General features: G+C 46.6%; 1 protein-coding gene across 2 annotated transcripts in view; it reads left to right on the top strand.

Moving 5' to 3' along the window:
• SLC38A10 (solute carrier family 38 member 10) overlaps positions 1-27,790 on the top strand; it is an 82,389-nt gene that overhangs the window by 48,782 nt on the left and 5,817 nt on the right. For both annotated transcript variants that reach the window (XM_083727443.1, XM_083727444.1), the window contains exons 11-14: positions 7,359-7,515; positions 22,327-22,494; positions 22,691-23,080; positions 24,201-24,302. In XM_083727443.1, the coding sequence (XP_083583569.1) occupies positions 7,359-7,515; positions 22,327-22,494; positions 22,691-23,080; positions 24,201-24,302 (817 nt within the window). The remainder of the gene's footprint in view (positions 1-7,358; positions 7,516-22,326; positions 22,495-22,690; positions 23,081-24,200; positions 24,303-27,790) is intronic.

Genomic DNA, 27,790 nt, shown 5'->3' on the forward strand with positions numbered 1-27,790 from the left:
TGTTTGCACCCTGCTTCCATTCCTACTGCTTTGTACTTCTAAGTGGAGAACTGTCCACAAAAGAGAATAAGCTTCATTTGGCTTCTCAGGTGTTTTGATCTTTATCGATTGGGAAGAAGGCAGCACATCCAGCCTTGGAAACTCCAAATGCCTGACTTCAAGTCTGTGATATAACTGCAAGCTGTGGTTGAGCATCCTAACTCGGTTCTGTTTTCAGCATTTCACACACATGCACTCTCCATCACCTCTGCCATGGGGAAGGACCATAGTGATGGTAGAGCTCCTGCTTGCATGTAGAAGGTCATCAGTCCAATCTCTGGTAGGTAAAGGACCCCTGACCATTAGGTCCAGTCATGGCTGACTCTGGGGTTGCGGCGCTCATCTTGCTTTATTAGCCGAGGGAGCCGGCGTACAGCTTCCGGGTCATGTGGCCAGCATGACTAAGCCGCTTCTGGCGAACCACAGCAGCACACGGAAACGCCGTTTACCTTCCCACCGGAGAGGTACCTATTAATCTATTTGCACTTTGGCGTGTTTCGGCCTGCTAGGTTGGCAGGAGCAGGGACCGAGCAATGGGAGCTCACCCCGTTGTGGGGATTCGAACCTTCTGATAGGCAAGTCCTAGGCTCTGTGGTTTAACCCACAGTGCCACCCGCGTCCCTCCAATCTCTGGTATCTCCAGCTAAAAGTATTGGGTAGATGGTGGTGGGAAGAACTGTTATAAGAAAGAAAGACCAGCAGCCACGTTGAAGTAGAAACTGAAGTGCCTCTCCCTCAGGAGTTTGTCTCTCCTTTACTGAATGCCACCCCTCCTTCCTGTTCACACTTTAATCTCTGAAGAACCAATAATGTGTCACACCAAAAGGACCTCTGGCTCGAGAGCTTGGAGAGCCCCTGCCAGTCCAAGCAGACAACACGGGGATTGAGGCACTGATGTTCTGACCCTGGTACAAAGAGCTTCTGGTGTTGGGGAAACTTGCGCTCAGTGATAGAGCACAAGCTTTGCATGGAAATTGTCCCAAGCTCAGTCCTTGACATCTCAGTTCAGGTTGGGAAAGGCTCATTCCTGATTGAAAGCCTTGAAAACTAAGCAGTCCTTGAGGACAATAAGGAACTAGATTGTGCCACTCGTCTTCCTTCTTATAATGCCCTACATTCTTCATTTATTTTTTACCTGGCATTGCTCAGGGATTCTAAGGCACCAAAGAACTCGGTGCAGTTTTGAAATCAATCAAAATGGTATCCAATTTGTATCTAAACACAGATGAAAATTTACCCTTTTATCTCAGGAACCTTCATGCAAAATTTGTTTGCAACATCTTAAGACGTGTCCAAATGCACAGCAAACAAACAACTTCCCAAAATATATCGCAGATTCACCTTCTATTGTTCTTCTGCCTTGCCTTTCTCCAAGAATCCTAGGGAATTGTGTACCTTTCTCCTCCCCTTAATCTTCACAACAACCCTGTGAGGTAGGTTAAGCTGAGATAAGGGAGGTTTACTTTGATGGTCACAAGAAATGTCAGCAGCTGTCTGCTCAAATATCAGCAGTTTGGGGATACTATAATACTGGTTTTAACAACTGATAGTTTTAAGGCAAGACAGATGTATTAGATGGGGGAGAAATTGAATTGCTTAATAGTCTGCTTTGTAAAAAGCAGGAATAGTAAGACAGATTTAAACTCAGGTTTGAGGACGTGTATGCAGGCCTACCAGGGAATATTTTTTCAATCTTTCAGGATAAGTGGGTGCATGTCTCCCCTTCCTTCCCTGCCCTTTTTCCTTTGCCTGACTCATATCTATCATGAATTAAGCTTGCGCAATAAGACAAATGACACACACGATGTCCGTTTTGGATTTTCATGGGAGCATAGTCTATGGGAGTCTATGGGAGTCAAATCATCTGAAGGATGAATGTGAGCCAGTAAACCATGTAAAGCAATTCTGTGTGAATCCAGTTTTAGAGGTGCTAACCTGGGCTCAGAGCACAATATAGGAGAGGGCTGAAGTTTACTGACAGCGTTTCTGCAACAGGGAATTTGCCTGTTTTTGTCTGGCTCTGCACAAGGTTTCAGCCTCACAAATGCAAATTTTGCTATGGACCGTGAGGATTTTCTTTGATAGGCCAACTGTACTGGATGATTTTGGCTCTTTAAAGTGGGGCACTGTGTCCTATGGTAAAAGCTGGCCTCCTGTTCTTCCTATATTCCTGTTCTGATCAATAATGATGAAGATGTTCTGCTTCTTTAGTGAGGAAAAGAAGGAGGGAAAGTGAATAGTCTGAAAGTGCATCATTCTCGAACATGTTTTGTTGCTTTAGGAACCATTCGCAGAAATTCTGTGTTCTTTCTCTACGCCGTTCCTTTGCTGAGAGCTGACACAAACTCTGTTTTCACTCATGCTCCCAATGCAGAGGCCTCAGATCCCCTAGGTTTCAGGAAGTGGTCAAGGGCAGTGCTAAGGGCAGAACATACAGAAATGTCCAGCCTGACAAGATGTTGGCTTTTCCTGCACACCAGTTCCACAAAGTCACGCTCCTGTGGGAATGGTTGACCATTTTGCTGCCTTTTCCTTCATGACTCTGGCCAAGGATTTGGTCCCTTCACTGCCTCAAGTCTGTTAGGAAGGGTTATCAAGAGACCTTCCACTTTGGCTAACGTTTGGCTCTCTTGATCTCCCAAGTTTTATTCTCCAGAATGGCTGAATACCTGACCAAATTTTCAGTTCATCCATGTCTTTGTCCTTACTCTGTTCTCTTCCCCCACGGATGTCTTCTTCCGTGGCAGTCAAAACCCTTCATCCCTCCAACCTGCTTGTCTGGGTCTCAGTGTTCCGTTTCTCAAGGGCAGATCTTGCCAATCCCTGTCTCAAAAGTGTCTTTCATTTTCTCCTTGGGCATGGACCACCTGTTCCCACATTTATTTATTTTTAAATTGCAGAACTCTCCATTTGATGCCCTGCAAAAATCTCTTCCCTAATAAAATCTGTGAGAAACTGGTTGTTGAAGCTAATTCTGTGAAATGCCTATAACTGATTGCCATCTGGCCTTGTGCTGGCCCATCCTCTGCGAAGAACTTTGCCACTTCTCCTCTCTTCCTCCTCTAACCTTTGCATGCTCTGCAACCTTCCCCATTTTAAATCCATTCTATCTTCTTGTTATATACAGTGGTACCTCAGGTTAAGAACTTAATTTCGTTCTGGAGGTCCGTTCTTAACCTGAAACTGTTCTTAGCCCAAAGCACCACTTTAGCTAATGGGGCCTCCCGCTGCCGCCGCGCCGCCGGAGCACGATTTCTGTTCTCATCCTGAAACAAAGTTCTTAACCCGAGGTACTATTTCTGGGTTAGCGGAGTCTGTAACCTGAAGCGTCTGTAACCTGAAGCGTATGTAACCCAAGGTACCACTGTATATCCTTAATTTAAGATAGTGTTTCCCCATAAATAAAAAGAGCACAGGAAACACTTGGCTGTGAATACTGGACAGTGTAACTTTAGACTGTACTGAGAAACCATGGGCTGTAAAATGGAGAATATAAAAAAAAATTGTGTATGTACTACACACGTACACACACTTTTCCTAGCATGCATTAGCTAGACTGGGGCTTCACAAAGGTTAAACAGAGTTGCTGTCGTCGTACTAAAGCTGCAGACCAACTGGTGTTGAGTGTGTAGCTCATCAACTGATTGGATGGTGAGTTCAGCCCTGCACAGTCAAAATCAAACAGGTAGATTTGCCTATTTGAAGATGTTGCTGCCTCTGAACGCAGAGTGTAGCTGGGGTTGTATGAGCATTCAGTCCTGCTCTGTGAATGAAAGTTTAACATCCTTGTTAGAAGAGTGCAGTCTTCAGGGGCCACTGTTCCTGGTTAGTCAGAGGGCTGAACCACTTGAGAGAAGCCTTTTTGGGTGTCTGCCTCCCAGTTGGCAGTGGTGCGAGGGTCTCAATGGCTGCCCCTTCTCCGTAGTGAGCTTTGGGGCCTATATCTCTTTCGTTTCAAAATACAGTCGTACCTCGGAAGTCGAACGGAATCCGAATGGAACGTTCGGAAACCAAAGTGTGGCTTCCAATTGGCTGCAGGAAGCTCCCACAGCCAATCGGAGGCCCCGACAGATGTTTGGCTTCCAAAAGAACATTTTCACTTCCGATTTTTGATCGCTTGGGAGGTGGAACGTTCGACTCCCAAGGCATTTGGGAGCCGAGGTACAACTGTATGAAAGAAGACTAGTCCAACTTGGAGGTATTCTGCTTGATCTGCTAGCCCTTTGAGGAGGGAGAGTGCGTGACCTGAGGTTTCCTTATACCTTAACCAGCCCTTTTCTGCATCCCTGTTGACTTCTTTGCCACCTTCTGGCCAGTATTACTGGCGTGGTTTTTTGACAGTGCCTTCTTGGTTCTCCCAACACCTGTAATAGTGGCATCGTTGACATGCAGGCCAGGTTCCCTGTAAAGCCCTTGCAGTGACAATTACAGTGATTAACTAGGTAAAAATAATACATCAGAGTTTAATTAAATCTCCTTCACTGTCAGCCAACAATCCACCCGCTCGTCTCTCTCTCTCTGCCAGTACCCTTTTTCATTTGGAGTTTGGCAGCTCTGCTGCTCAAGCGAGGCAAACGCTCCTGATGCCCATATTGTTTATCCGTTATTATTGTGTATCTGCTCAGCTGATCACCCCTATCCAGTAGCCCATAAATTACTGAAACTTCAAGGGATAGCTTAAATCAAAGTGCAATATGTGTGGGTATATTCCAGTACAAGCAATGAAACTGCTGTAATGACCAGGAAAGTCTAGAATTCTGCTGCCTTAGGAGGCAAGACCCCTCTAATTTTGCAACTAAATCCCGCAATCAGTCATGAAAATTAAAACGATATTGCGCGCATTTGCATAATCTACTCGCAAAAAATCTTAGGATAGAGATTAATTTAGTGGGGAAGAATACAGAAAGGAAGGAACGAGGAGCGGAGAAGTCATTCTTCCGATAATCGGGACAGTACATATTGTTTTGGTTTGGTTTGGTTTGAATTCTGAATCATGAGCTCATGTTGTTGCCTTGTTTTCAAGTCATCCCCTCCCAATGATGGCTGGACATCATTTTAAAGTGGAATAAGATTCCTGCCCCAAGGATGTTTTTGCATCTAATATAGATTCTGTGCAAATTGGTTAGGTGCTCCAAGCACATTTTAGCTCTTCAGAGCACAGTTAATGGGATCATGCATGTCTGTAGTCCTGTCCTTCCATCTTTCTCTTCTTTGCCTTGTTTAGCAATTGCTGTACACCCTTAGGCCTAGGACACCTGTGCAGGTTCTTCCTCTCTCCTCCCTCGCCTCCTGAATTTCAAATATCAAGTTTGATGTTCCCCCCCCCAATTCGGTTGTGACAGGAATGTACAAGATGCACAGAAAACTGCATTGTTCAGGGTGGAGACTTTGTAAGATGGGTGCGGGCTTATCATATGCAGGCAGAGCCCAAAGGAAGGGTGAGAAATCTGGCGCATTTCAGATGTTGTTGGACTCTCCCTTCCCCTCAGCGCCACCTAGCATGGCAAATCATGAGGGAGGATGGGAATTTGAATTGAACAACCTCTGGAGCACCACAGCTTCCCCACGCCCACTGTGCTGAAGTCTCATAAAACATTTTTGTGGGTCTGTGCATGTTCATTTGCTGCACCTAAGGATATCTGCTCAGATGACAGGTCTGCCATACATCTGGAATGTCCCAGACATAGCTGGAAGTCTACGTTCCTAAAAAATAGCTAAAAACTTTAATTTTGGGGGTGAATTTGCACACAAAAAACAAAACAACTTTTGGTTAAAAAAAAGGAGGGGGGAGGAAGGAAAGAAGGAAGGACTTTGCCCCCAAAAGCTCAACTTTTGTGTCTGGATTTTCACATTTTGAAATATGGCAACCCTATCAGATGGCAATCTCCAGATTTATAGAAGCTTTATACCTGATCAAGTGATCCTTTATAAGGAATTTCCAACAGCCAGGTTTCTGTATTATTTCTTTATCTGAAGTGGCAAGAAACAAATCGCTGCAAAATATCAGTTGTTCAGTCCTCATCTGTAAAGTGGTAGTCGTGATTCTTATATCTGACACTGATGATTAACGAGTTGGGGTGCAATCCAGGAATTAGGCATATGGAAGTATTTGGAAATCTGTGTAGCTTAACAGCACTTACACGGAAGGACTTACGCAAGCATAGTTTTCACTGGTAGAGTGCACTGTTAGTGAGTTCACTGTAAAGTGCAGTTTTAATGAGACACAATCTATATTGTAGTGCTCCAAGGGAGTTTGTGGTAGTGGTGCTGCTGAAACCCCCTCTGTGGTTGGTTGAACTGCCGTGATGTCACAGAGAGCACTCCCGGGCAGAAAGAAGAAAGAAAGGGTCTCCGTTAGCTGAGTCGCTGAGAAGGAGGCAAAGACAGGCAGAAGGGGTTAAAAGAAGCAGCAGCAGGAGCTTAGGAAAGGAAAATGCAAGCAACCCGAGAAGGCAGCAGGGCAAGGGAAGCTGGGAGAGAGATCTATGAAAGAAGTGTGGAAGAGGGAAAGGTGTTGAATAATATTACAAGAGAAGAAGTTTGTGGCGGGAGATGAGTGATAAGGAAAACTGGTGGAGTACAGAGGGGAGAGGTGCCTGTGGTCAGGAGTTGCAAAGCTGAGTGGAACTGGCGGAAATGACTGGCAGAATCCGAGACCACGGAGAAGAGTCGGTGGAAGAAGATTGGAAAAAGTTTAAGGACTATTTACAGAAATATTGTAAAATTAATGAATGTTAGAAAAATGATGGAATGAAGTTATATGGCTTTAGCAGAAATGTTATAAGGAATTAGGTACAGACAGATTGTAAATGTATTAAAGGGGGAAAAAACAAGGTTAGAATATGTTAAGATAAATTACAGGACAGAAAACAGAGGAAGATGGAAAGGAATTGCTGAAACAGTTAATTGAAGTGGAATACAAAAAAGGGAGGTGTGAGGAGGTCGCTGAAACAAGTGAACGAAAGTTATGATATTGAAATTAATGGATGTGTTTTTAATTGTTTTTGTTTTGTTTGGTTGATTCAATGTTTTAGGGTTTGGGTTGTGTGGTGTTTTTCTTTTTCTTTTTGTATTGTATTGTATTGCCTTGTTTAATTCTTTTTCTTTTTTTGTAATCTTTAAACTGCTAATAAATATTATTTTTTTTAAAAAAAAGGAGTTGCAAAGCTGAGAGAGAGAGATGTTAGTTTTGAAATAACCAGCCTAATATTTGGCCCCAGGCCTCTAGTTTCTGTTAGATGTCTTTATTCTAACACCACCCCTCCTTGCACACTTTATTTGGACCTGCCATTAAAGGATCTGAAACATCTCTTGCACAGATCATACTGTGGATTGGCTTGGGAGTATTGGTCATTAGCACGTATACCACCTTATCAGCAACTGAAGACATCCCAGGAAAAATAGAAGCAGTGGAACCAGGCAAGCTCGCAGCTGAAATAAAGAAAGCGTCGGATCAGGACTCTGTGAAAATCTCAGGTACGTGCCACTGTGTTTGGGTGTGCTGCTGTCCCTTTATCTCAAGGGTTTCCACTTGAGCAATAGAACTCCGCTGCCCCCTTCACACCCTCATCAAATCTGCTGCTGAGGGTTGAGCAGGGCTGCCATAGGTCTTGAATTTCCTGGACATATCTGGGATTCGTCTGCCGAAAAAAACGTCCAGGCGCATGGCAGCCCATATTGGAAGTGATTTTCCTAAAATAGCTAAAAAAAACTTGGGGTGGGGTGGGGTGGAGATTTTGCAAAAAATAAAAATAAAATAAAGCTCAACACATTGCCATATTTTCACTTTTTGAAATATGACAACCCTAGGGTTGGGAGAATGTCTAACACTGATTTAGGGGGTGCGCCGGGGGGGGGAGAAGAGTGGGAGGACATTTACTGGCGGAAGAAGAGGCTTAGCCTTACGTTGCGTTCCACCCCCAGCTCCAAAAGAGCTGAACAAATGGATCCTTTTCAATACTCCTGTATTGCCTCGTCTGCATCTCTGCAGGGTGGTTGTACCCTCTAGACAATAAAAAATGGGTTTTCCAGAAAGGGTAAATGGTTGTCATCTCAGTTGTTTTCTTGATATTGTGTGTGTGTGTTTGTTGAGATGGCTTTTTAGTATATTATTGTCCTTTTTGGGGGGAGATCTGCAACGTGGGGAGGCCACAGCTTACGGTGCCCCCTGGTGAATTACGTTAAGAACTACACAAGTGCCCGTTATCAAAGACTCTCTGTGAAGCCTTGAGATAGCACTGTCCAGGCCACCTGTATGAAGGGCACTAGCAGCCAAAGCTGTGCCGTTTCAAGCTTCTCTACTGATGATGTATTTCCCAAGGTTTCAATAGTGGCCCATTCATCATGCTCAAAAGTTATGTAAATTTATGGGAGCCTCCTTTCTTTTTCCTTTCCTCGCCCCCCCTCCTTTAAAAAAACAAAAACGTGGCATGGATATAAATTTGGAGCTAGTTTTCATCCTGACAAAGGCTGCGATTATGCTTCAGCTTTGTTTACTGGCTTGCATTATTTATTATTTGTTTACTAAGGTTGCTGATGGAATTATGGCTTGGCACAGCTGCAGTCCCACCTCACAAGGCCATTGCAAGCAGGTGTCTGCTGCCCCTCGACTGCCCCTTAACTCAAGCAAGCCGTGTGTTGCTCTCCCCACACACCCCACCCCGGCACCCTCTTCACCTATTCTTCTTGAGTTGACTGGTTTTTGTTGTTGTTTTGTTCCCAAGTGATTTGAAATATCATTGTGAAGACAAAGAATGGAGGCAGTCAGAGGAAAGGCTTTATTCTATTCCCTTTGAGGCCTTTGCTGTGTTCCTGGTGCAGCCTGGAACTTTTCTGATAGAGCCTTGGCGAATAAGTTCTCTCCTGGGGTTCACCATCCCCAGCATGTCTAGGCTTTTGTACATCCCTTGCTTAGCTGCAAGGCAATACCCTTCCTTTCCCTTCCTATCGCACCCATACCATTTCGAAGAGGTGGGGGGTGACGCTGAATTCAATTACAGAATCTTGGATAGTTTCAGAGCATCAGCAGCTCAAGAAGCTCCCCAAACTGCCTCTTTAAATGGCAGAAGATCTCTTGCCGCTCGCATCTCTTTCTCTGTTAACCTCAGAGGTGTGCGAGAAACTGGAAGGTGATCCTTCTGCATCTAATTGAATCTTGGACTCAGCCCGATACTTGCCACCCGCTCTGATTTTGCTAGGTGCTGGCTGACGTTAAAACATGGCAGTGTGTTGCACTTTCATCCCAAAGAGGGGTTTGTGTGTGTGTCCTGTGGGATTTTCTTTAAAGAATTCCAGCTTTTTAATTTTAGGAACGGAAATTGCCAGCATTTGAAAATCAGCCAAAAGTTTGCTTGTTTGTTTCTGAACCCTCAGGTGCATTGTATTGCAATTCTTACTACAGTGGTACCTCAAGTTACATACGCTTCAGGTTACGTACGCTTCAGGTTACAGACTCCGCTAACCCAGAAATAGTACCTCGGGTTAAGAACTTTGCCTCAGGATGAGAACATAAATCGTGCTCTGGCGGTGCGGCGGCAGCGGGAGGCCCCATTAGCTAAAGTGGTGCTTCAGGTTAAGAACAGTTTCAGGTTAAGAACGGACCTCCGGAAAAAATTAAGTACTTAACCCGAGGTACCACTGTATTTCCTTCAAAAAAAAAAAAAAAGCTAAAGGGTTAAATAAAACATGTCATGCTGAAGGTGGCAAATTTAGGATAGGAATAGCCTATTATAGAGCATAGCTTGCTCACTAGCTGCAGCTCAATATCTTCCTGGCTAGTAAAACTCACGCGCAAATTGTTAATTGCAGGCTGCTGAAGTATACAAATTAGCTGTAGTCCTCCAGTTCATAGTATATTTATGATGTGGCCCTCAGGGCTGTGTAGTTGTCCACTCTTGGAATTAAGCAAGCTTGCAGCCTTGGAGGAAGATGAATCACACCTTTCACTTTGGGGGTGCAGCTGTGTAACTCTCCCTTTGCCTCACCCCCATTCTAATAGGCATGTTAGCACTGGAATCTAGCTTGTCAGCTTTCCATCCATTTGTTACCTATCAAGGAGGGGTTTACACAGTGGACTGCCGGGACTGGTTTGAGGCCTCCGTTTTCATCTGTGACGCTGACAAATATGATCGAGCCACTCTCTCATGCCACTTACTTTGTGTGTGAATGTTGTTTGTGCCAACTGGAATGTGATAGAGAAATGTAAGTGAGCACTTTAGCCATTGTAGGCTTTGCATTATTTTACTTCATTCTTCATTCGTTCGTTCGATCGTTCAGATGTAGAGTCCCATCCCCAAACCTCAGGGCAGGTAAGAGTTTGGGGGTGCAAGTGGGTAGGAGTGCAGAAATAAGATTATTGCATGAAATCCTGCCCCACTTTGCCAAGTCTGCTGTGGGCCGGAGTTCCCAAGCTCACAGTGGGCTGCTGCCAAGAGTGTGTTTCTCCTTGCCCTTGCTGACTGAACCTGACACAGAGATGGTATCATTAAAGGGCATCCTTAGTAGACCTCAAAGATTATAAAGGAACTTGAGGGAGGGACTGGGGCTCAGTTGTTTAGGGTTTTGCCACTCACAACCAGCACTTCAAATTGTGCCCAGGAGAGAATAGGGAACCGGTTCCAATCACAGAGCATTGGTTTAACGTTCTCCTGGTGGCCCCAGCCAGCCAGCTCCGTTCCTGCCGCAGTAAAAAGTTCTGGATTGTTGTCAAAGATGGCCACATGTTGTTGAGCTGTAGTTGGTTAGTCTAGTCTTGAGGCAACTGAGGAACGATAGCCACTGGGGGCACTCTGAGTGGAAGGCTCACAATTTTATCTCTCCAGTCAGAATGGGCGGGGATGTACCCCTGGCCACCCCAGAACAAGTCGGTTTAAGCCACACGTGTACAAAAGCTCCCTCAGCTACACGCGAGAGGGAACAATGCAGAAAAATAGGCCCTGAGGGAAACCAAACAACAATGAACCCAACTCCCAAGGCATGCTGGGAGCGGCACCGTTCCACCAGAGTGGCGCTGCTTATTCATCGTGTTTCTGTTCCTCATGAGATTGCCTTTCAAGCAGTTGCTCTCTGTTCCTCGGCCACCTTCCCTCAACCGCTGCTTATTCTGCTCTCCAGGCAGATGCATCCTGTCATTCAAAGCATGCATGGGGCTGCAGCGTTTCTCGGCTGTCCCCGGCGCACACTCCTCCGGCCCACATCTGTTTCTTATTTCTTGCACGAGCCTCTCGCGGAAACACATGGCTTTTCTCGTCAGGCAGCATGCAGTTTGTTTTTAGCCTGTCCCTGACTTTCGGCCCCTCCTGTCTTCCCCCCGCCCCACTTTAATTGATGGGTTGGTGTGTTGAGGCAATCCCTACAGCCACCCTGTGCCTTTTCTTACCCTGCCTTTGCCATGCGCCCCTTGCCTGTCAATTGTGCGCCAGGAGGTGCAGTGTGGGGCTTTTTTCGTTTGTGTGTGTGCGTGTTATTGTTTTTTATTGCCGCCTTTGATGTTGCAGAGCCCAGAACTGTACAGACTTTCATTAAAACCCTGCCCCATGGGCCTGGGGATTATGAATATTAGAACGCTGCCCTTTTATGTGAACACGTATTGACCAGCGAACTTCGAATAGTGTTTTCACTAACGACACCCAAGTGCCCATTACGCCCCCATCTGTATTGCTGGGGGTTTACTGTCAGACGCTCTTTGGGAAGGTATAAAACCCCTTTCAGAGAGGCTCTGCTATTACACACAGTGCATACGTACGTTAAAAGGTTGCTAAGCTGCCTTTGAAAGCACATGAAGGCAATTACCCACTTTTTTAAAAAAAAAAGAAAAAGAAAAAATCTAATTAGGCAATTTCTTTCTGCTTTTGAAAGATACCTTCCCCTCCCCCAGAGGGTCTCCCTGGGCGGATTAAGATTTTGTAATATTTTTCAGCTCCTTACATGAACATCATTGCTTAGATTCCACCCCCTCTCCCTCTTTCCTCATCTCTCTGTGATTTTCTATATCAAAGACTTGATTCACGTTCTTTCTGTGCTCTTTCCCTGACAGTTTCAGACAGTCATTTAAGCAGCCCAAATTGGCCGCAGCGTTTTGTTATATTTTATCTATCCACTCGGATTCCCCCCCCTTTTTTTTTTTGCATCTGATGAGACATGGCTCTAGCTTGGTGTCTTGTGTGCGCTGCTGGTCTGTTTAATTTATGGTCGTCATGTGCAGTTATCGGTGAGAGCCTGCAGTCCTGACATCTGCGTTGCATGCAGGCCAGAGGGGATATAGGGAAGGATGGGGGGGAATGCAACACAAGCTTCTAAACTTGCACCTGTGGCAGGCATTTTTGGATACACCTGCCTTGTCATCCCTGTCTTCCTCCCCACCGCCAGATTGCTTGTGGTTATTCTTCAGACGAGAACCCCAGGTTCTGTGCAAAACGTGGATTATGCACCGTTCCCCCCTCGGCTTCTAATAGCTGCTGGAACAGCTTGGCTCGCTGGAGCACTCCCTTGTGCTTTGGGAAGAGCAATCTTTTAATAGCTCCTGCGACACAGAAAAAGGAGCTATTGCCCTGCTGTCATTTTTTGTTCAGTTTTACAGTCTGTGTGTCAGGAGAAAACGGTGAACTAGTTTCCCCGATGCCATTCAGTAACCTTGCGAAAGCTAGCAGCTACGGTCTGTACTTCTTGGGGGAAGTCCCTCTCCTCATTCTTGCCAGGCATGTGCTTGCAGAATCATCTGCAGCCCCATTTTTTTTGGGGGGGGGGGCTCTGCAAAATGCAGTCTGATCTTGGAATGTCGCCCATGCTAGAGACTCACATACAAGTCAGGATCTGGGCTAACACTGCAGCATGATATGCTGAGCATCCTAAGAAGGACTTTGGAAAGACGTTTTGCTCGAGGTTCCCACCACCCCACCCCCTGGTCCCTGTTTTAAAATGCATGGCGCATGACTGTCACCTTGCAGGCTAGGCATCAGAACTGGGCAACCCAAGCTGATCCTTTCACCATACCTATTCCTCCTCCTTCGTATCCCATGAAAGCCAGAGGCAGCCATTAAAGTACTCTGTAATGCACCTGAGTTATTCCCAGCTTGGAAAACATCTTACTGGGGAAAAGACTTGTCCTGCTGATTGATTAAAGTCCCGTTCTTCTCTTAAATACTGTGGGGTACATTTTCGCCAAAGGCCTGATTTATCAAATGGAAGGAATTCCCCCCTACTTTCAGATGAATTAACTTTGAAGGCATCTGAAGTTGTGCAATAAACAAACCGTTCTCTTTTTTTCTCCCTGCCTAAATAATTGCCACTGTCCGCTGTCTTCACCTCTCTCTGTCTCAGAGGTATCTCATGTGTTCAGCAACTTGTGCTGTCGGTACTCCATGTTGTGCCATTCAGAACTGTGCAGGTTACTGAACTTTAACTTTCATAGTCATCCCCCCCGCCAACTGTTGACAGTTTCGGATTTGCACATGAGAAAAGGTGCTGCCAGTGGGCATTATACCTGCCCTGTATAAATAACATCTTAGTTCCAGATGATTTTTCTCCCCTTTCACAGTCCTTTGAACCATTGGCGAGAAACAAGGCAGTTTGGAGCATTAACCGCTGGGCAGAATTTGTGTTGTTGTGTGTTTCCATTTATAGAAGCTTTCTCTTGTGAGCCTAGTCCAAGAGATCGGGAACTGCATTTCTTCTCCTGCTTCTGTCCCCATCCCTTTCCCAAAATTGATGGGCGCTTTGGAACATCTGCAATATATGGTGTGGTTTGCTTGCTTGAGTACTTTGTGTTTAGCTTCCTAAAGCTACATTCTGCACATACCTGTGTTGTTATGGGGCACTTTTTTAGTTTCTTGTGCCCTCCGCCTGTAGCACATTTTAATTGTTTGCTTGTATTTCAGTTTAGCTGGACGCCAAGTGTTAGATTTCTCTGTTCTGTGAGTTATTTTGTTAGGGACATATTGATTGCAGAGGATCCAACCTCATGTCCAGAGGCTGGTCTGTCTTACCTTCATGGATATTTAGAGCCAAAGAAGCATGTAAGTTGGTTAGCAACCTGTTTCTTTATCCAAAATCTGAATTGAGTCATGCACACTTAGAATCTAGCAGCCAAATCTAGGAAAAAAAAAAACAACCTGAACATCAGTGATCCTAGAGAGGTGATGCTGTTAATATTTGGAGCGGATTTCTCTTTTATATACAACAAGGATTAAGCTTCATTGATCTCCTCTTCAGAAACTTACTGAGTTTTCAACAGGCTGACCTATTCCTAGGAGAGAGATCAATGGAAGCAGACATTCAAAATGGAACCCTTTTGTAGCTGTCATCTCCTTATAATAGATAGAAAATGCCAACGTTTTCTGCCCAATTGGTAGCCCCCCATCCCACCCTCTGTCGCTCATTTTCTCCACTTTCCATGACATGGGTAGCCCAACTTCTGAACGGAAGAAAAGTTTGGCTTCTTGACACATTCCTCTCCTTTCGCAGGAGCCCAGGGCCCAGTTAAAGGTCAGTGGGAGGAGAGGCTATGTCAAATGATACTGAAGGATGCTCACCTTAAACTGCAGTTTTGCTGCCTGTGAAATGAGTAGATGTTTATGCAGTTTCCTTTGCACACTTTCCTCAGTCTTTTGTTGTTGTTTAGTCGTGTCTGACTCTTTGTGACCCCATGGACCAGAGCACGCCAGGCACTCCTATCTTCCACTGCCTCCCGCAGTTTGGTCAAACTCATGCTGGTAGCTTCGAGAACACTGTCCAACCATCTCGTCCTCTGATCTTTCCCAACATCAGGGTCTTTTCCAGGGAGTCTTCTCTTCTCATGAGGTGGCCAAAGTATTGGAGCCTCAGCTTCACAATCTGTCCTTCCAGTGAGCACCCAGGACTGATTTCCTTAAGAATGGAGAGGTTTGATTTTCCTGCAGTCCATGGGACTCTCAAGAGTCTCCTCCATCACCATCATTCAAAAGCATCAATTCTTTGGTGATCAGCCTTCTTTCCTAGTCCCTAACATTTCTTCCACCACATATAGTACCGTATTTTTTGCTCTATAAGACTCACTTTTTCCCTCCTAAAAAGTAAGGGGAAATGTGTGTGCATCTTATGGAGAGAATGCAGGCTGCGCAGCTATCCCAGAAGCCAGAACAGCAAGAGGGATTGTTGCTTTCACTGCGCAGCGATCCCTCTTGCTGTTCTGGCTTCTGAGATTCAGAATATTTTTTTTCTTGTTTTCCTCCTCCAAAAACTAGGTGTGTCTTGTGGTTTGGTGCGTCTTATAGAGCAAAAAATACGGGTGAATTGCTTCTCAGACTGCCCAGCTAAACTGTTCCTTTTCTGTTTTATGAGGAAAGATAATTTCTGAGCAGCAAGGAGTTATTCTGGGTTTGTTTGTTTTTTAGAAAACATTGGTTGAAATGTTTTCCAGCTCTATGTCCCATTAATGCTCTCCCAAATTGTCCAATAACACAAACCGGTTTGATCAGGTTACTCTATCTTAGATGCCTGAATCGGCTGTAATGCAGCAGGAGCTGCGGGCAGGAATCTGGCGTGAGCCACACCTTCCTGGGAACATTGCTGCTATCCTAGTCAGATTTCTTGGAGAGGGAAAAGGAAAAGCTTTTAGGGTTGCTCATGATGAGATTTTATTACATCCCCGAGAGACCGATTCGTGAACCATTAAAATAAATGGGGACACTTCGAAAGCCCGTGAGAAACGTCCCCTTCCTCACCCATGTTGCAGTGCAGACAGAGTAGTATGATTTAGCTTGGGCTGGCTCTGTGCGCACCATCATTCAGTCTTCAGCACTTGGGCTTGCTCCCAACATTTGGGGTTTTTCCTTCCTCCCCCCCCCCCCACGCTTTGCCCGCCCAACTCTTTAGCCCTGAGATATATATATTCTGTTGTTTTTGTAAGCCAAGAAGCTTTTACAGCCTCTTCGCCTTTTCCTGTTAAGCCCAGCACCCCTCATAAAACATTAAGAGGCACAGCATTACTGTAACATTATCCAAAGGGACCACAAGGGCGACTCTACAGTTTCAGCGATTATTACACATCCTGGGCAAAATGGTTCTCTGCAAACCACATATAGCCCCTTATAGATTTCCAAGCAGCGTGAGAGGCCATTAATTCACGCCCTGATGATGAACTTAATTTTGCTTCCTGCTGAGAAAATGACGGCTTAGAGGCAACTTTGTCTTATTACAGAGTGGAGAATTTTATCTCTCTCCTTTTGTTTTGCGCTGTGTGTGTAGGGAGAGAGAAAGTGTGTGTGTGTGTGTGTGTGTGTGTGTGTGTGTGTGTCTGTCTGTCTGTCTGTCTGTCTGTCTGTCTTCCCATTAGATTTGTAACTCGGTGGCTATCCCTGGATCGGCCATTGCTACAAATTGCAGAAGCTTCTGCAAGGAATTTTATTTTATCACCGAGACCTTGGTCTTTTCACCTGCTCTGGAATGCTGGGCGGCCTCAAGCTTTATTTTCTACAGGTTGCCCGCCTAAACTCCTGTGAAATGCAGGAAATATAAAGAACATTCTCTGTTTCTTTTTTGTGTTCTCTTCCCCCTCTGATAAGGTGGGAGTCTCAGAGGCATTACTTTATTAATGCTTTGGGTGTGTTCACTGGTGCGGAATGTAACTAGCAAATTTCTGTCCAAACCTCTGGCCTTGCAGCTGTACAGCAAGGTTTCTCCAAAGTTATTCATAATCATAGTCGTCGTCCCCCCCTTTTAAGGGCCGGGGAGAAGAAGGTCCTTGCAGTCTGTGGGACTGTGAACAAGGCAGGGAGTTTGCTTAGCTTTATGTAAAATCAAATGCATTAATTTTTGTTTAAAGCAAATTCCACTGTATGGCAAAATAATGCCTATTGGGCAGTGTGTCTCCATGACTTAGGACTGTTCCACGCACAGTATTTTTCCTGTGTGGGCCTTTCGAGTAGTGGAGCACACACCATTGTGTTTGGGAAGATTACATGCCCTGTTAGGAAGCAGCAAGCTTCCAAACGCATGTGGTTAACAAAAGGAGACATTTCATGTGGCCAGTGGCCCTCAGCACTAGAGGATGGCTGAAGTGAGGCTTCCAAAGATCAGAGAACTTAGGTATTCTGCATGCTCCCTGTTCTCCTTCATGGCTCCTGGTGCCAGTCCTCTTGGCCGTTCATCTCCTTTTAAATCCATACTGCATTTGCTCCTCCTTTTAGGCCTCAGTTCCTTACCACCTCCAACCCCCAAATATCCAAGTTATGTGGGCAAAAGCCGATAGACTGTTCAACAGAGAGAAAATATGAAAACACAGTGACTTGTTAGAAATTTGCATAACTTATTCTGATTGCTAAGTGTTGGCTTTCAGCAGCACGGGAACTTCATTTCTGTGCAAAATGTTGTGAGCTCCATTTCCGGCTGTAAACACAAGACCACAGGGAAACAATAAGAAGAAGAAGAAGAGAAGAGTTTGGACTTGATATCCTGCCTTTCACTCCCTTTCAGGAGTCTCAAAGCGGCTCACATTCTCCTTTCCCTTCCTCCCCCACAACAAACACTCTGTGGGGTGAGTGGGGCTGAGAGACTTCAGAGAAGTGTGACTAGCCCAAGGTCACCCAGCAGCTGCATGTGGAGGAGCGGAGACTCGAAACCGGTTCCCCAGATTACAAGACTACCACTCTTAACCACTACACCACACTGAATCTTAAGAGTTGGAAGGGATCCCAAGGGTAATCTAGTCCAACCCCCTGCAATGCAGGAATCTCAGCTAAAGCATCCATAACAGATGGTCACCCAACCTCCGTTTAAAAACCTCCAAGGAAGGAGAGTCCACCACCTGTACTGAGGAATTGAGAAATCTGTGCTGCCCATATTCTGCCCAGGTTCCTGTAGCCCACCCAATGCTGCCTTGTCTTATCCGGCAGCTTCTACAAGGCTTTATCAAACTTCTCAACCTGCCAGGTTCCTCTGACCCCTCAAAGGGGCCAGGGCAGCAAAGCTTTGAAGTAAGAGTTTGGTCATGCTGTGCTGCTGGAAAGGGCTCTAGCTCAGTGGTGGAACACCTGCCTTCCAATCAGAAGACCCAGGTTCAATCCCCAGCATCTCCAGGTATGGCTTGGAGAGATCCCTGCTTTGAATCCTGTCTGTCAGTCAGTGTAGACAGAATTGAGCTAGATGGACCCAATGGTCTGACTTGGTATAAGGCAGGCATAGGCAAACTTGGCCCTCCAGATGTTTTGGGACTACAATTCCCATCACCCTTGACCACTGGTCCTGTTAACTAGGGATGATGGGAATTGTAGTCCCAAAACATCTGGAGGGGCAATTTTGCCTATGCCTGGTATAAGGTACCTTCCTGTGTTCCTATGCCTGTATTGGTTGCGTAGTTCCACCCCCAACAGTTTCTCTTCACTTTGAACATTCTCACTGTGCCAGGGGCCCTGCTCTCTTCTTCCTCAGAGACGTTTGCCTCTGGGACACGTTGCCTCTAGGACACAATTCTGGACTGCGGAGCGGAGGAGGAAGAAATACCAGTAGCCCGACCCTCTGAGCCAAGCAGCAATTGGTTTCACGTGACTGTGCTTCTTTGCAAAATTATTCCCTGACTTGCTTTCATGTTCACCTTGGGGGCTTTCCCCCAAGCTCTCTGTGGGTGTTTTGTGCCAGTTTATGTCACCTCTTACCTGGCTTGTAGCAGTTTTCAACTGTTGCATTCGGTTGCCTAGAGCCCTCCTTCTCACAGAGGTGGTAAAACTGAGCAGTACCACTTCAGATGGCAGGTGGGAGCTCAAATGGTGAAATGGTTCACCTTGAGAAAAGAGGCTCCTACACATAAAACAGCAACATTTCTGGGAGAACGCTAGGCCAAACCCCTCATCCTTGTCATGCTACCTGTGATGCTTAAAGTTTCTGTAAATCCCCACCTGCAATTTGAAGTGGCACATCCAGACACAGGGTAAGAATTAAGGCCTAGATGTGCTGAACCGTGTGTGTTCTGATATTCCACTATCTTTGTGCAGAATTTGGTATTGGGTGGCACTGTGGTCTAAACCACAGAGCCTAGGGCTTGCCGATCAGAAGGTCGGCAGTTCAAATGCCCGCGACGGGGTGAGCTCCTGTTTCTTGGTCCCTGCTCTTGCCAACCTAGCAGTTCGAAAGCACGTCAAAGTGCAAGTAGATAAATAGGTACCACTCCGGCGGGAAGGTAAACGGCGTTTCCGTGCGCTGCTCTGGTTTCGCCAGAAGTGGCTTAGTCATGCTGGCCACATGACCCAGAAGCTGTCTGTGGACAAACGCCGGCTCCCTCAGCCAGTAAAGCAAGATGAGCGCCGCAACCCCAGAGTCGTCCATCACTGGACTTAACTGTCAGGGATCCCTTTACCTTTACCTAAAGAATTCAGCATCTGTGCTATTCTTAGCTTTTCCATTTCTCCTCTATTACAGGTTTCTAGTTGCTAGGATTGTGGAGACTAGACTGTGAAGAAAAGTTAGGATCATTGTGTCTGGGTGAAATTGCAAATGCTGAGGGGAGACGGCTAAGCAGTATTTCCAGGGGGTGGTGAGACTTTGTTGCCTTGTTTAAATCTGTATTTCCTCTCCTGAATAGCACAAGCAGAATAAATCATGCAAAATAAACAAATGCATGCACATTGATTTGCTTTGTGTGTTTATAAGGGTCTTTATTTTTAATGCAGCGTGTACATAGCCCTAACTCCCTGCATGCTCACACCACAGAAATAAACACACTTATTCAACTATGCACACATGCATCTTCTCTATTTCCTTGCTGGGTGAGGGGAGAAAGATTTCCCCTGGAAAGCAGGGCTAGTGCTAGGTTGCCATTGTTGGGCATCTGCCAAGGCTGCACACTGCTGCAGCCCACAGCGACCCCCAGAACCTCCTGACCCAGCTGCTCCTTGTTCTTACTTCCTGTTCACCTGCTACCTCTGAGCGTGCAAGTAGTGACACAAGAAGGAGCATCAGCATCCTATGCTTGCCTTGCATTCTCCCTTTGGGCAGCGGTGTTATTTAATTGGGCAGGAGCGAAGAGGTGAGCCCACTCAGAGAGGAGGACCCACAGAGGACCTCCTTTCATGGAGGATAATGCTGCTGGAGGCAGTAAGCCTCCAAATACCGTTCGCCGGGAATCTTAGGTGCAGGGAGTGCTGTTACACTCAGATCCTGCTTGGGGGCATCTCAGAAGCTTCTGGTTAGACCGTGTGAGAACAGGACATGGAATTAGATGGGCATTTCAGCTGATCTGGCAGGGCTCTTATTGGTTACTTACTTTGCGCGGGGCAAAGCTAGTTTTTTGTTCACCTGGGTCCAAGACCTAGTTTGGCACACACCCCACGGTCATTTGCACGCATACACAGGCTGGGAGTCTCTGGAGACTTCACCCGGAGCAAATTGGAGGCTCGCTGCTCCCAGCCTCTCAAAACTACCTCCGTATACCTGCTGGAAGTCCTCTGCCCCCACTTGGAAGCGTAGGTGTAAGCAGAGTTTTAATTCCCAGGAGGAGGCGAGAGTGAAAATGGCACAGGGTGGAGTGTGAGTGTGAAAATGTCTATTTCAGACTTAACCGTGCAGGAAATGCTTGGTGCGATTTCAGCTGCTGCCAGGAGTGAGGGAACAGTCAGGGCAAGCTCTGCTCTGCTTGCAGAACTGTATCCTCGGGGGCCCCTGGTGACTGGGTAGGAAAATGCAACGTCTTATGGCAACTTCCCCGACCTGGTGCCCTCCAGATGTTTTAGACTGATTCCACAAGGCCCAGCGAGCACAGCTGGAAGGCAGCAGGCCGGGAAAGGCTGCTTTGTTGCTTTCCTGGCAAGGGTGGTGGTGGTTGGTGGTACTTACCATTTGACCGAAAAGCAGCTGCGAGCGAGACGGGTATGCCCCCCCCATGTGCATCTCTTGCTGTAGGGAGCCGAGGGTTCGGCCTGCAGAGTTTTGGCTTTTTTCTTAACCAGGGCAGGAGTCTCTCTCTCTTGTTTGCTGCAGGCTGCCTCCCTGCAGAGTGGTAATCTAGGGTAATTGCAGGCTTTAAACCGAGGTATTATTGGGAAAGACTGGAGCCTGCTGTGTGCTCCCCCCGTTCCCCGCTTTCTAGCCATGCTGTTTGTTTTGTGCAATGATCTTTGCAAGCAGAGAGGGATCTGCTGGCGATTCCTTCAGGAGGATGCAGTGAATTAACAGGCCCCCAAACTGCCGCTTGTGTTTCTTTCTGGCAGCTTTTCAAGCTTTCTTGGTCCTCTCCCATCTGGGGATTCCTTTTTTTTTTTTGGTGCTTGTTATATCTTCCTCGCCTGCTGTGACTGTTTTCTTCCTCTGCCCTTTTTATTGTGGAGGCCGTGTAAGCCAATCCCCTGTTATATTTCCTCCTGGTTGCTAACCCCAGCAGGTGAGTTCCCTTGGCCATGCCTGGCTTCTTCACTGTGCCTGTCCTGCTGCTTGACATGCACAGAATGCAAATGAGCAAGAGCAATGCTGCCATCTAGTGGCTCCAGCGGCAGCATCTCAGTTGTTCTTAGTAAGTGCAGCCCTGTGGGTTAAACCACAGAGCCTGGGACTTGCCCATCAGAAGGTCGATGGTTCGAATCCCCGTGACGGGGTGAGCTTCCGTTGCTCGGTCCCTGCTCCTGCCTACCTAGCAGTTCGAAAGCACGTCAAAGTGCAAATAGAAAAATAGGTATCACTCCGGCGGGAAGGTAAACGGTGTTTCCGTGCGCTGCTCTGGTTCGCCAGAAGAAGGCTTAGTCATGCTGGCCACATGACCTGGAAGCTGTACGCCGGCTCCCTCAGCCAATAAAGCGAGATGAGCGTCGCAACACCAGAGTCGGCCACGACTGGACCTAATGGTCAGGGGTCCCTTTACCTTTACCTTTAAGTGCAGCACAGGGCAGGGAGGACTTAGGTGAATGGAGGAAATTCATGACCAGATCTCCCAATGCTTACTTGTTCAATGAAATGCAGCATGTGGGTGGGTGGGGGAGCTGTTAAACAACTGAAAAGGCACAAGGGAAAGGGGGAGGGCTCCCATACAATTCCCCCAAATTTGCTTCCTCTAGTTTCTGCTTGACTTGTAGCCCTCCCCCACCTACCCTAGGTCAAATAGCAGTAGAGTGGAATTTAGATCAGGGGTGCAAGAGAAAAGGGTCAAACCGCATTGCTGCTCCAATCAAATTGTCAATACCTCTCCTGCACAGCTGCATTTAATTAAGAGCAGAAAGCAACAGGAGATCCAGTTGCAGACCTCCTGTGCAATACACAGTTTGGCCTAAACCAGCTTAGCAGTGCAAGAATCTTAGCCTTCCTTGCTCGCTTAACCATCTCCACCCTTTTCAGACCAGAAACCAGCCATTGAAGAAGTGGCCGATAACCGCGACAAACCCAAATTGCAGAACGGGAATGAAGAGCTGGAAAAGGCACAGATCTTGGATCCCATGGACGTGCCTAAGAGAGGCGAGAAGGAGAAGCCAAAAGAGGAGGTGCAACTGGACAGGCCTGACCAAGGTAATTTAGAATTGGAGCTGGGAAAAGTGAGAGACTGTCTGTGAACTTAGCCAATTCCACAGCTCTTCCTGTAGTTCCTAATTCTAGTTTAATTTTGTCTTCAGCCAGGTAGATGAGATGGCAGGGGGCGACACCTTCCTTTGCAGTGCGTCCTCTGCTCTTTGCTGGCTGACCCACCTTCCTTCTCTCCCCACAGGCATTGCACAGCCTGTAGGAGAAGCCCACCGCCATGAGCCCCCGGTGCCACATGACCAGGTCTTGGTGGATGAGGGCCAGGACCACGAGGAGCCTGAAGACAAGCAGCCGCCAGCCAAGAAGAACGACCTGGCGGAGGGGAATGCTGTGTTGGGGAAGGAGCAGGAACAGGCACAGCTCAAGCCCGTTCCCGAACAGGCAAAGGGAGAAGGTGGCCAGAAAAAGGTGGAGGACCACCCAGGGAAAGAACCCAAGCCTCCTGCACATGAGGATGAACGCCCGCCTTACAAAGACATCCAGCTGGACAAGCATGGCGAGAGGGATGGCGCCCGCCTGCAGCAAGCCGAACACTTGAAGGAAAAGATGCAACCTGAGAAGGAGATTGAGACAGGTGGGTGCCTTACCCATGCATCTTCCTAGGGAGTTTGTTTTTATTCCTTGGGACCCTGAGATATTTTGCATTTCTGCAGTTAAACCGCAAATCAGTGCAGCGCTTGGCTATCGTCGCAGAATTCTGGAAGAGGGCACCGCTGGCTGCAGGGGCACCTGAGTTGCACACAGCCGGAGCCTCCAAAGGCTCAATAAATCACTTGCTTTCCCTTTCCTGGTGCTTATCCATAGCTAACCCCTCTCGCCACATGACCTCTGCGCGCCCTTCCCCAGAGCCTAATTTGCACTGGCATTTTCCTCCTGCCCATGCCAAAAAAGGGAAAAGTTAAAGATCCACATCCTACAGTTTCTGCCATCTTGAGTGAAATAAAAAGGGTTTGCTTCTTTTGTACAGTCATACCTCGGGTTACAGACGCTTCAGGTTGTGTTTTTCGGGTTACGGGCCGCCGAAACCCGGAAGTACCGGAATGGGTTACCTCTGGGTTTCGGCGGTCACACATGCGCAGAAGCGCCAAATCACAAGCCACGCGTGTGCAGATGCGCCACTGCGGGTTGCAAACGTGCATCCCGCACGGATCACGTTCGCAACCCAAGCGTCCACTGTACCTCGCTTTTAATGAGTCTTTATATATGGGAATTTTCCAGTGAAGAGTTCTCAGGCCCCTGCTCAGCCACTGCCTCCATTGTAAGTGTGGCTGGATCGGTTCGCTTCTTTTAGTCATTGCTGGGGTGCGTGCAGCGAATTGCCTGCCATTGACAGATCCTGCATTATCTACTTTGCAGTAGCTTGCTCGCTTGCGAAAGCATCAGGTGCTGTCCTGTGCTGCTCACCAGGGACCCAGGGCTAGAAGACCTCGACAGGTGCCACATTGCTAAGTGCCCACTGCAAAGCTCTGTAGGGTTAGGGTTTGCATTTCAATGGGCTCGGGCAGTTAGCCCTGGTTTTGCTGCCAGCAGGCTCTAGCGCTGTTAAATAATTTTATGACTTTTTCTGCAGTCATCACGTTGGATAAAAGTGGCGTGCAGAGTGGGGAGGGGAGGCGGGGGTGGAGAGGCAGAGAACATCTGTCGCTTTCCTTTCCCCATCAAGGAGTGTCTGTCTGTCTGTCCCTGGTATGCAGGTGAAAAAAGGGAGCTGCCTGCTCCAGAGAGGCCGGAGCCAGCCCAAGCGGAGCAGAGGGAGATTCGTAATGCGGAGGAGAATGCAGACAGCAAGCTGGAGGGTAAGCGCTGTCCTTGTTCTGCCCCCCAGATGCACACGTGGGGGCTCCCATCTCCCTCCCCGGCAGCCCTTGGTGTGTGTGTGTGTGTGTGTGTGTGTGTGTGTGTGTGCCCAGCTCGTAGTTTCCATGAAAGAAAGGAACAACCCAATTAAGGCTAGGTTTGCAAGGCCAGGTCATATTGCCTTGGCGTAATCTTGGGAGTTTGTAATCTGAGGCTGCAGCCACCTGGGCACCACAATCCCATCGGTGCCGTAAGCCAACTGTGAAAGCGATAGTGCTTCCAGGAGAAAATAGCCGCCCCTGCTTATAATGGAGAGCACACTCCTCTCTCTATTCAAGGTTGCTCTGAAAGGGGAACAGCTCCCCTGGAAAAAAAAAGTCCGTTCCCTTGCTCCAAGCAGCCTGCACCTGGATTGATTTATCATGCTGTTATCCTGCTTTATAGCCCCGAGAGACTCCCAGAGCAGCTCACGAAAGATTTGCACAGTCCAGTCCAAGAAAGTTTGTATATAATAGTCACGTGGTGCCCAGGTTTATTCAGGCACTATTTGCCACCTTCATTCTTGCTCTTCCCTGGTTATCACCAGGCAGCAGAACCACTGGGGATCCCTAGAGCAAGCAAGGCCGAGCTGCTGGACCTTACTCAGCCCATGATGCAGCCAGGTCTTCCTTTGCTGGTAGTTGGCAGTCTTCTGATAACCTGAAACAAGTGGAGTTTCTTTCGTTGTTTTGTTTCTCTGTAAGCAAGGGGGAAGATATTCCTTGGATACAGGAGATTTTCTCCTTTCCGCTGCTGGTTTCTCCCCTCCCTTTCCCTCTCAATGCTTTTAAAGGCCACTGACACAGAGATTGCTCTTGGACACAGGAGCTCTTTCTTAGTCAAAACACACAGCCTCGGGCTCTGCTGATCTGGTGAGAGAAGCATAACCTCAGAGCAGGTCCTGGCTGGAAGTCCTCCGGTCCGAGCTTTTAAGCTGTTACTGTGGAAATCTGATACGACAGAAAAATGGGGGCTTCCTAGAATTAGATGTGCTCTCTGCCAGTCCTCTCATGTATGGATGCCTCTGACAAATAAGGAGATTCTGTGCAGAGCAGCTCCCGGCAATCGCATGGAAAACATTGTGTCCCTTTATCAGTCCAAAGCACTTTCAGTCTCCCATTTCAGTGTAACTCTCTGGGGCAATTAGCTTTGCACCCAATCCCATCTTGCAGGACCATAGCTCAGTGGCAGAGCATCTGTTTTGCATGCAGAAAACCCCAGGTTCGGTCCCCAGCACCTGCAGGTAGAACTTAGAGAGATACCTGCCTGAACCCTGCACAACTGCTGCCCATCAGTGTGGGCAGTAGTGAACTAGACAAACCAGCGGTCCAGCTCAGTGTAAGGTTGCTTCCTATGTTCCATGTCATGTTCTAGACTTCCATACACTGCTGGCAAGAGGTCTGTGGATTAGTGGTGCACAGGGATAGGTTTGCTTTCACAGTGGAGATGTTTTGGGCCTGTGATGTGGAAACTGGGACTGTTCTCAGCGAAGGGAACATTGGTGGTGAGCCACAGAGCACTCTTCTAGAATCGGAGGCATTCCTGCTCAAACAGAGCATAGCTAGCAACCTTAATTAGGAAGTAGCAAGAGCCCTGAGAGTAAGCTACGAACTGAGTGTTCTAAATAAGGTAATTCAAGGGGCCATATGGTCAGTGTGACCTCCATGTAGGAAAGGTAAGCTGGCAGGTGTCTCATTAGCAAATATGTAAGGGGAAAGATGGGTAAAAGCTATAGGGAGTTAACAGTAAGAAGGTCTGTACTCTTACATGAATTCCTATGTGACAATAGTGATCACGCTATGTAGAAACTTAGAAGTATCTTTCGTAATTGTCGAGCCTGAATAAGAGAGATTCCTAGGCAAGGCTGGTGTGCTTTTGAGATGAGGGTGTCACAGTTTTTAAACCCTGCTCCCTCCCCATGTTAGACTTGTACAGCACATGCAAAAATATTGCATTTAAATATGTGCAGAGTGCTTTCTCAAAGAGGAGCTCCAAATATTCTCTACATACCCATGGGCACAAGGAATTGAGCATGGCTGTGATTCCCTGACAAAGTGGAACCTCCCGGCATCGCTCGTTTCAAATTTTAAACCATGGCATGCTTTCATGAATCTGTGCACATGGAGGGGAGCAAATGCACATATTTCCAAACACCAGATTCGTCAAGTGCTTTTGAAAAGTTGGGAACGCTCGCTTCTGGTTGCGTGCAGATCACCTTCCCCCAGTGTCATTCGTCTTCTCAAAAAGCAACCCACTTTCCCCCTCTCAAAAGTAAATATAAGTATAAGTAAATATTACTGTGGAAAGTAAATATAAGGTTTACAGCATGCTACACATTAAGAGAGAATTCTATGAAGTTGCAGCATAGGTGGTATTTGACACCAAATACATTAGCAAAAATTAGTCAAAATCAATAAAGGGTAATTGTTGGAAATGTAAGACAGAAGTAGGAACCTTCTATCACATGTGGTGGTTGTGTAGCATAATTAAAAGGTACTGGGAAATCTATAATGAGCTAAAGTAAAAGTTTAAAAAATCCTTTCCTAAAAATCCAGAAGCATTGTTGCTGGGGTTAATAACAACAGAAGTCACCAAAAAAGAGAGAAATTTGTTCCTATATGTGATGACAGCCACCCATGTCTTACTAGCCCAAAAATGGAAAACAGACAAGGTACCATCCAACAAAGAATGGCACATTAAACTGTTATCATAGGCTGAGTTGGCAAGAATGACCACTAGAATAAGAAATCAAAATGATGAAAGATATAAGGAGGACTGAATATTGTTTATTGAATATATGAAAAAGTATTATAAACAAACAATCTACCTAGCAGGATGATAAGATAATAAGGAATAACTTATAAATAACTAAGAAATAACTAAAGTTTATAAAAGTAGTTACGATAAATGGAGTGAACCAAGGAAACGCGGGAAGAAGAGGAGATGAAAGGAACCATGGAAGGAGATAATAGGAAGTTGGTTAAGTAATGTTTTATGGGTTTGAGGTTTTTTTGGTCTATTCCTGAAAATCTTAAATTGCAACCTCTTTTTTATTTTAGAGATTCTTTTCTTGTTGTATTAGAGTCATGCCTTGGAAATCGAACGGAATCCATTCCGGAAGTCCGTTCAACTTCCAGAATGTTCAGAAACCAAATCACAGCTTCTGATTGGCTGCAGGCAGCTCCTGCAGCCAATCAGAAGCCACAGAAGCCCAGTCGGATGTTCAGGTTCCAAAAGAACGTTTCCAAACCGGAACAATCACTTCCGGGTTTGCGGCGTTTGGGAGCCAAAACGTCTTGAGTTCCAGGGCGTTTGGGATCCAAGGTACGACTGTATTTTTGTCTACATTTTGTTGACATGGAATTATATCAGAAACACAAATAAATAAAATTATTGATCAGAGAAAAGGACAAAAGAAGAAGAAGAAGGGAAATGATCTCAATATCTT

This window comes from Podarcis gaigeae, assembly GCF_964106915.1.
Source record: "Podarcis gaigeae genome assembly, chromosome: 2".
Taxonomy (NCBI): Eukaryota; Metazoa; Chordata; class Lepidosauria; order Squamata; family Lacertidae; genus Podarcis; species Podarcis gaigeae.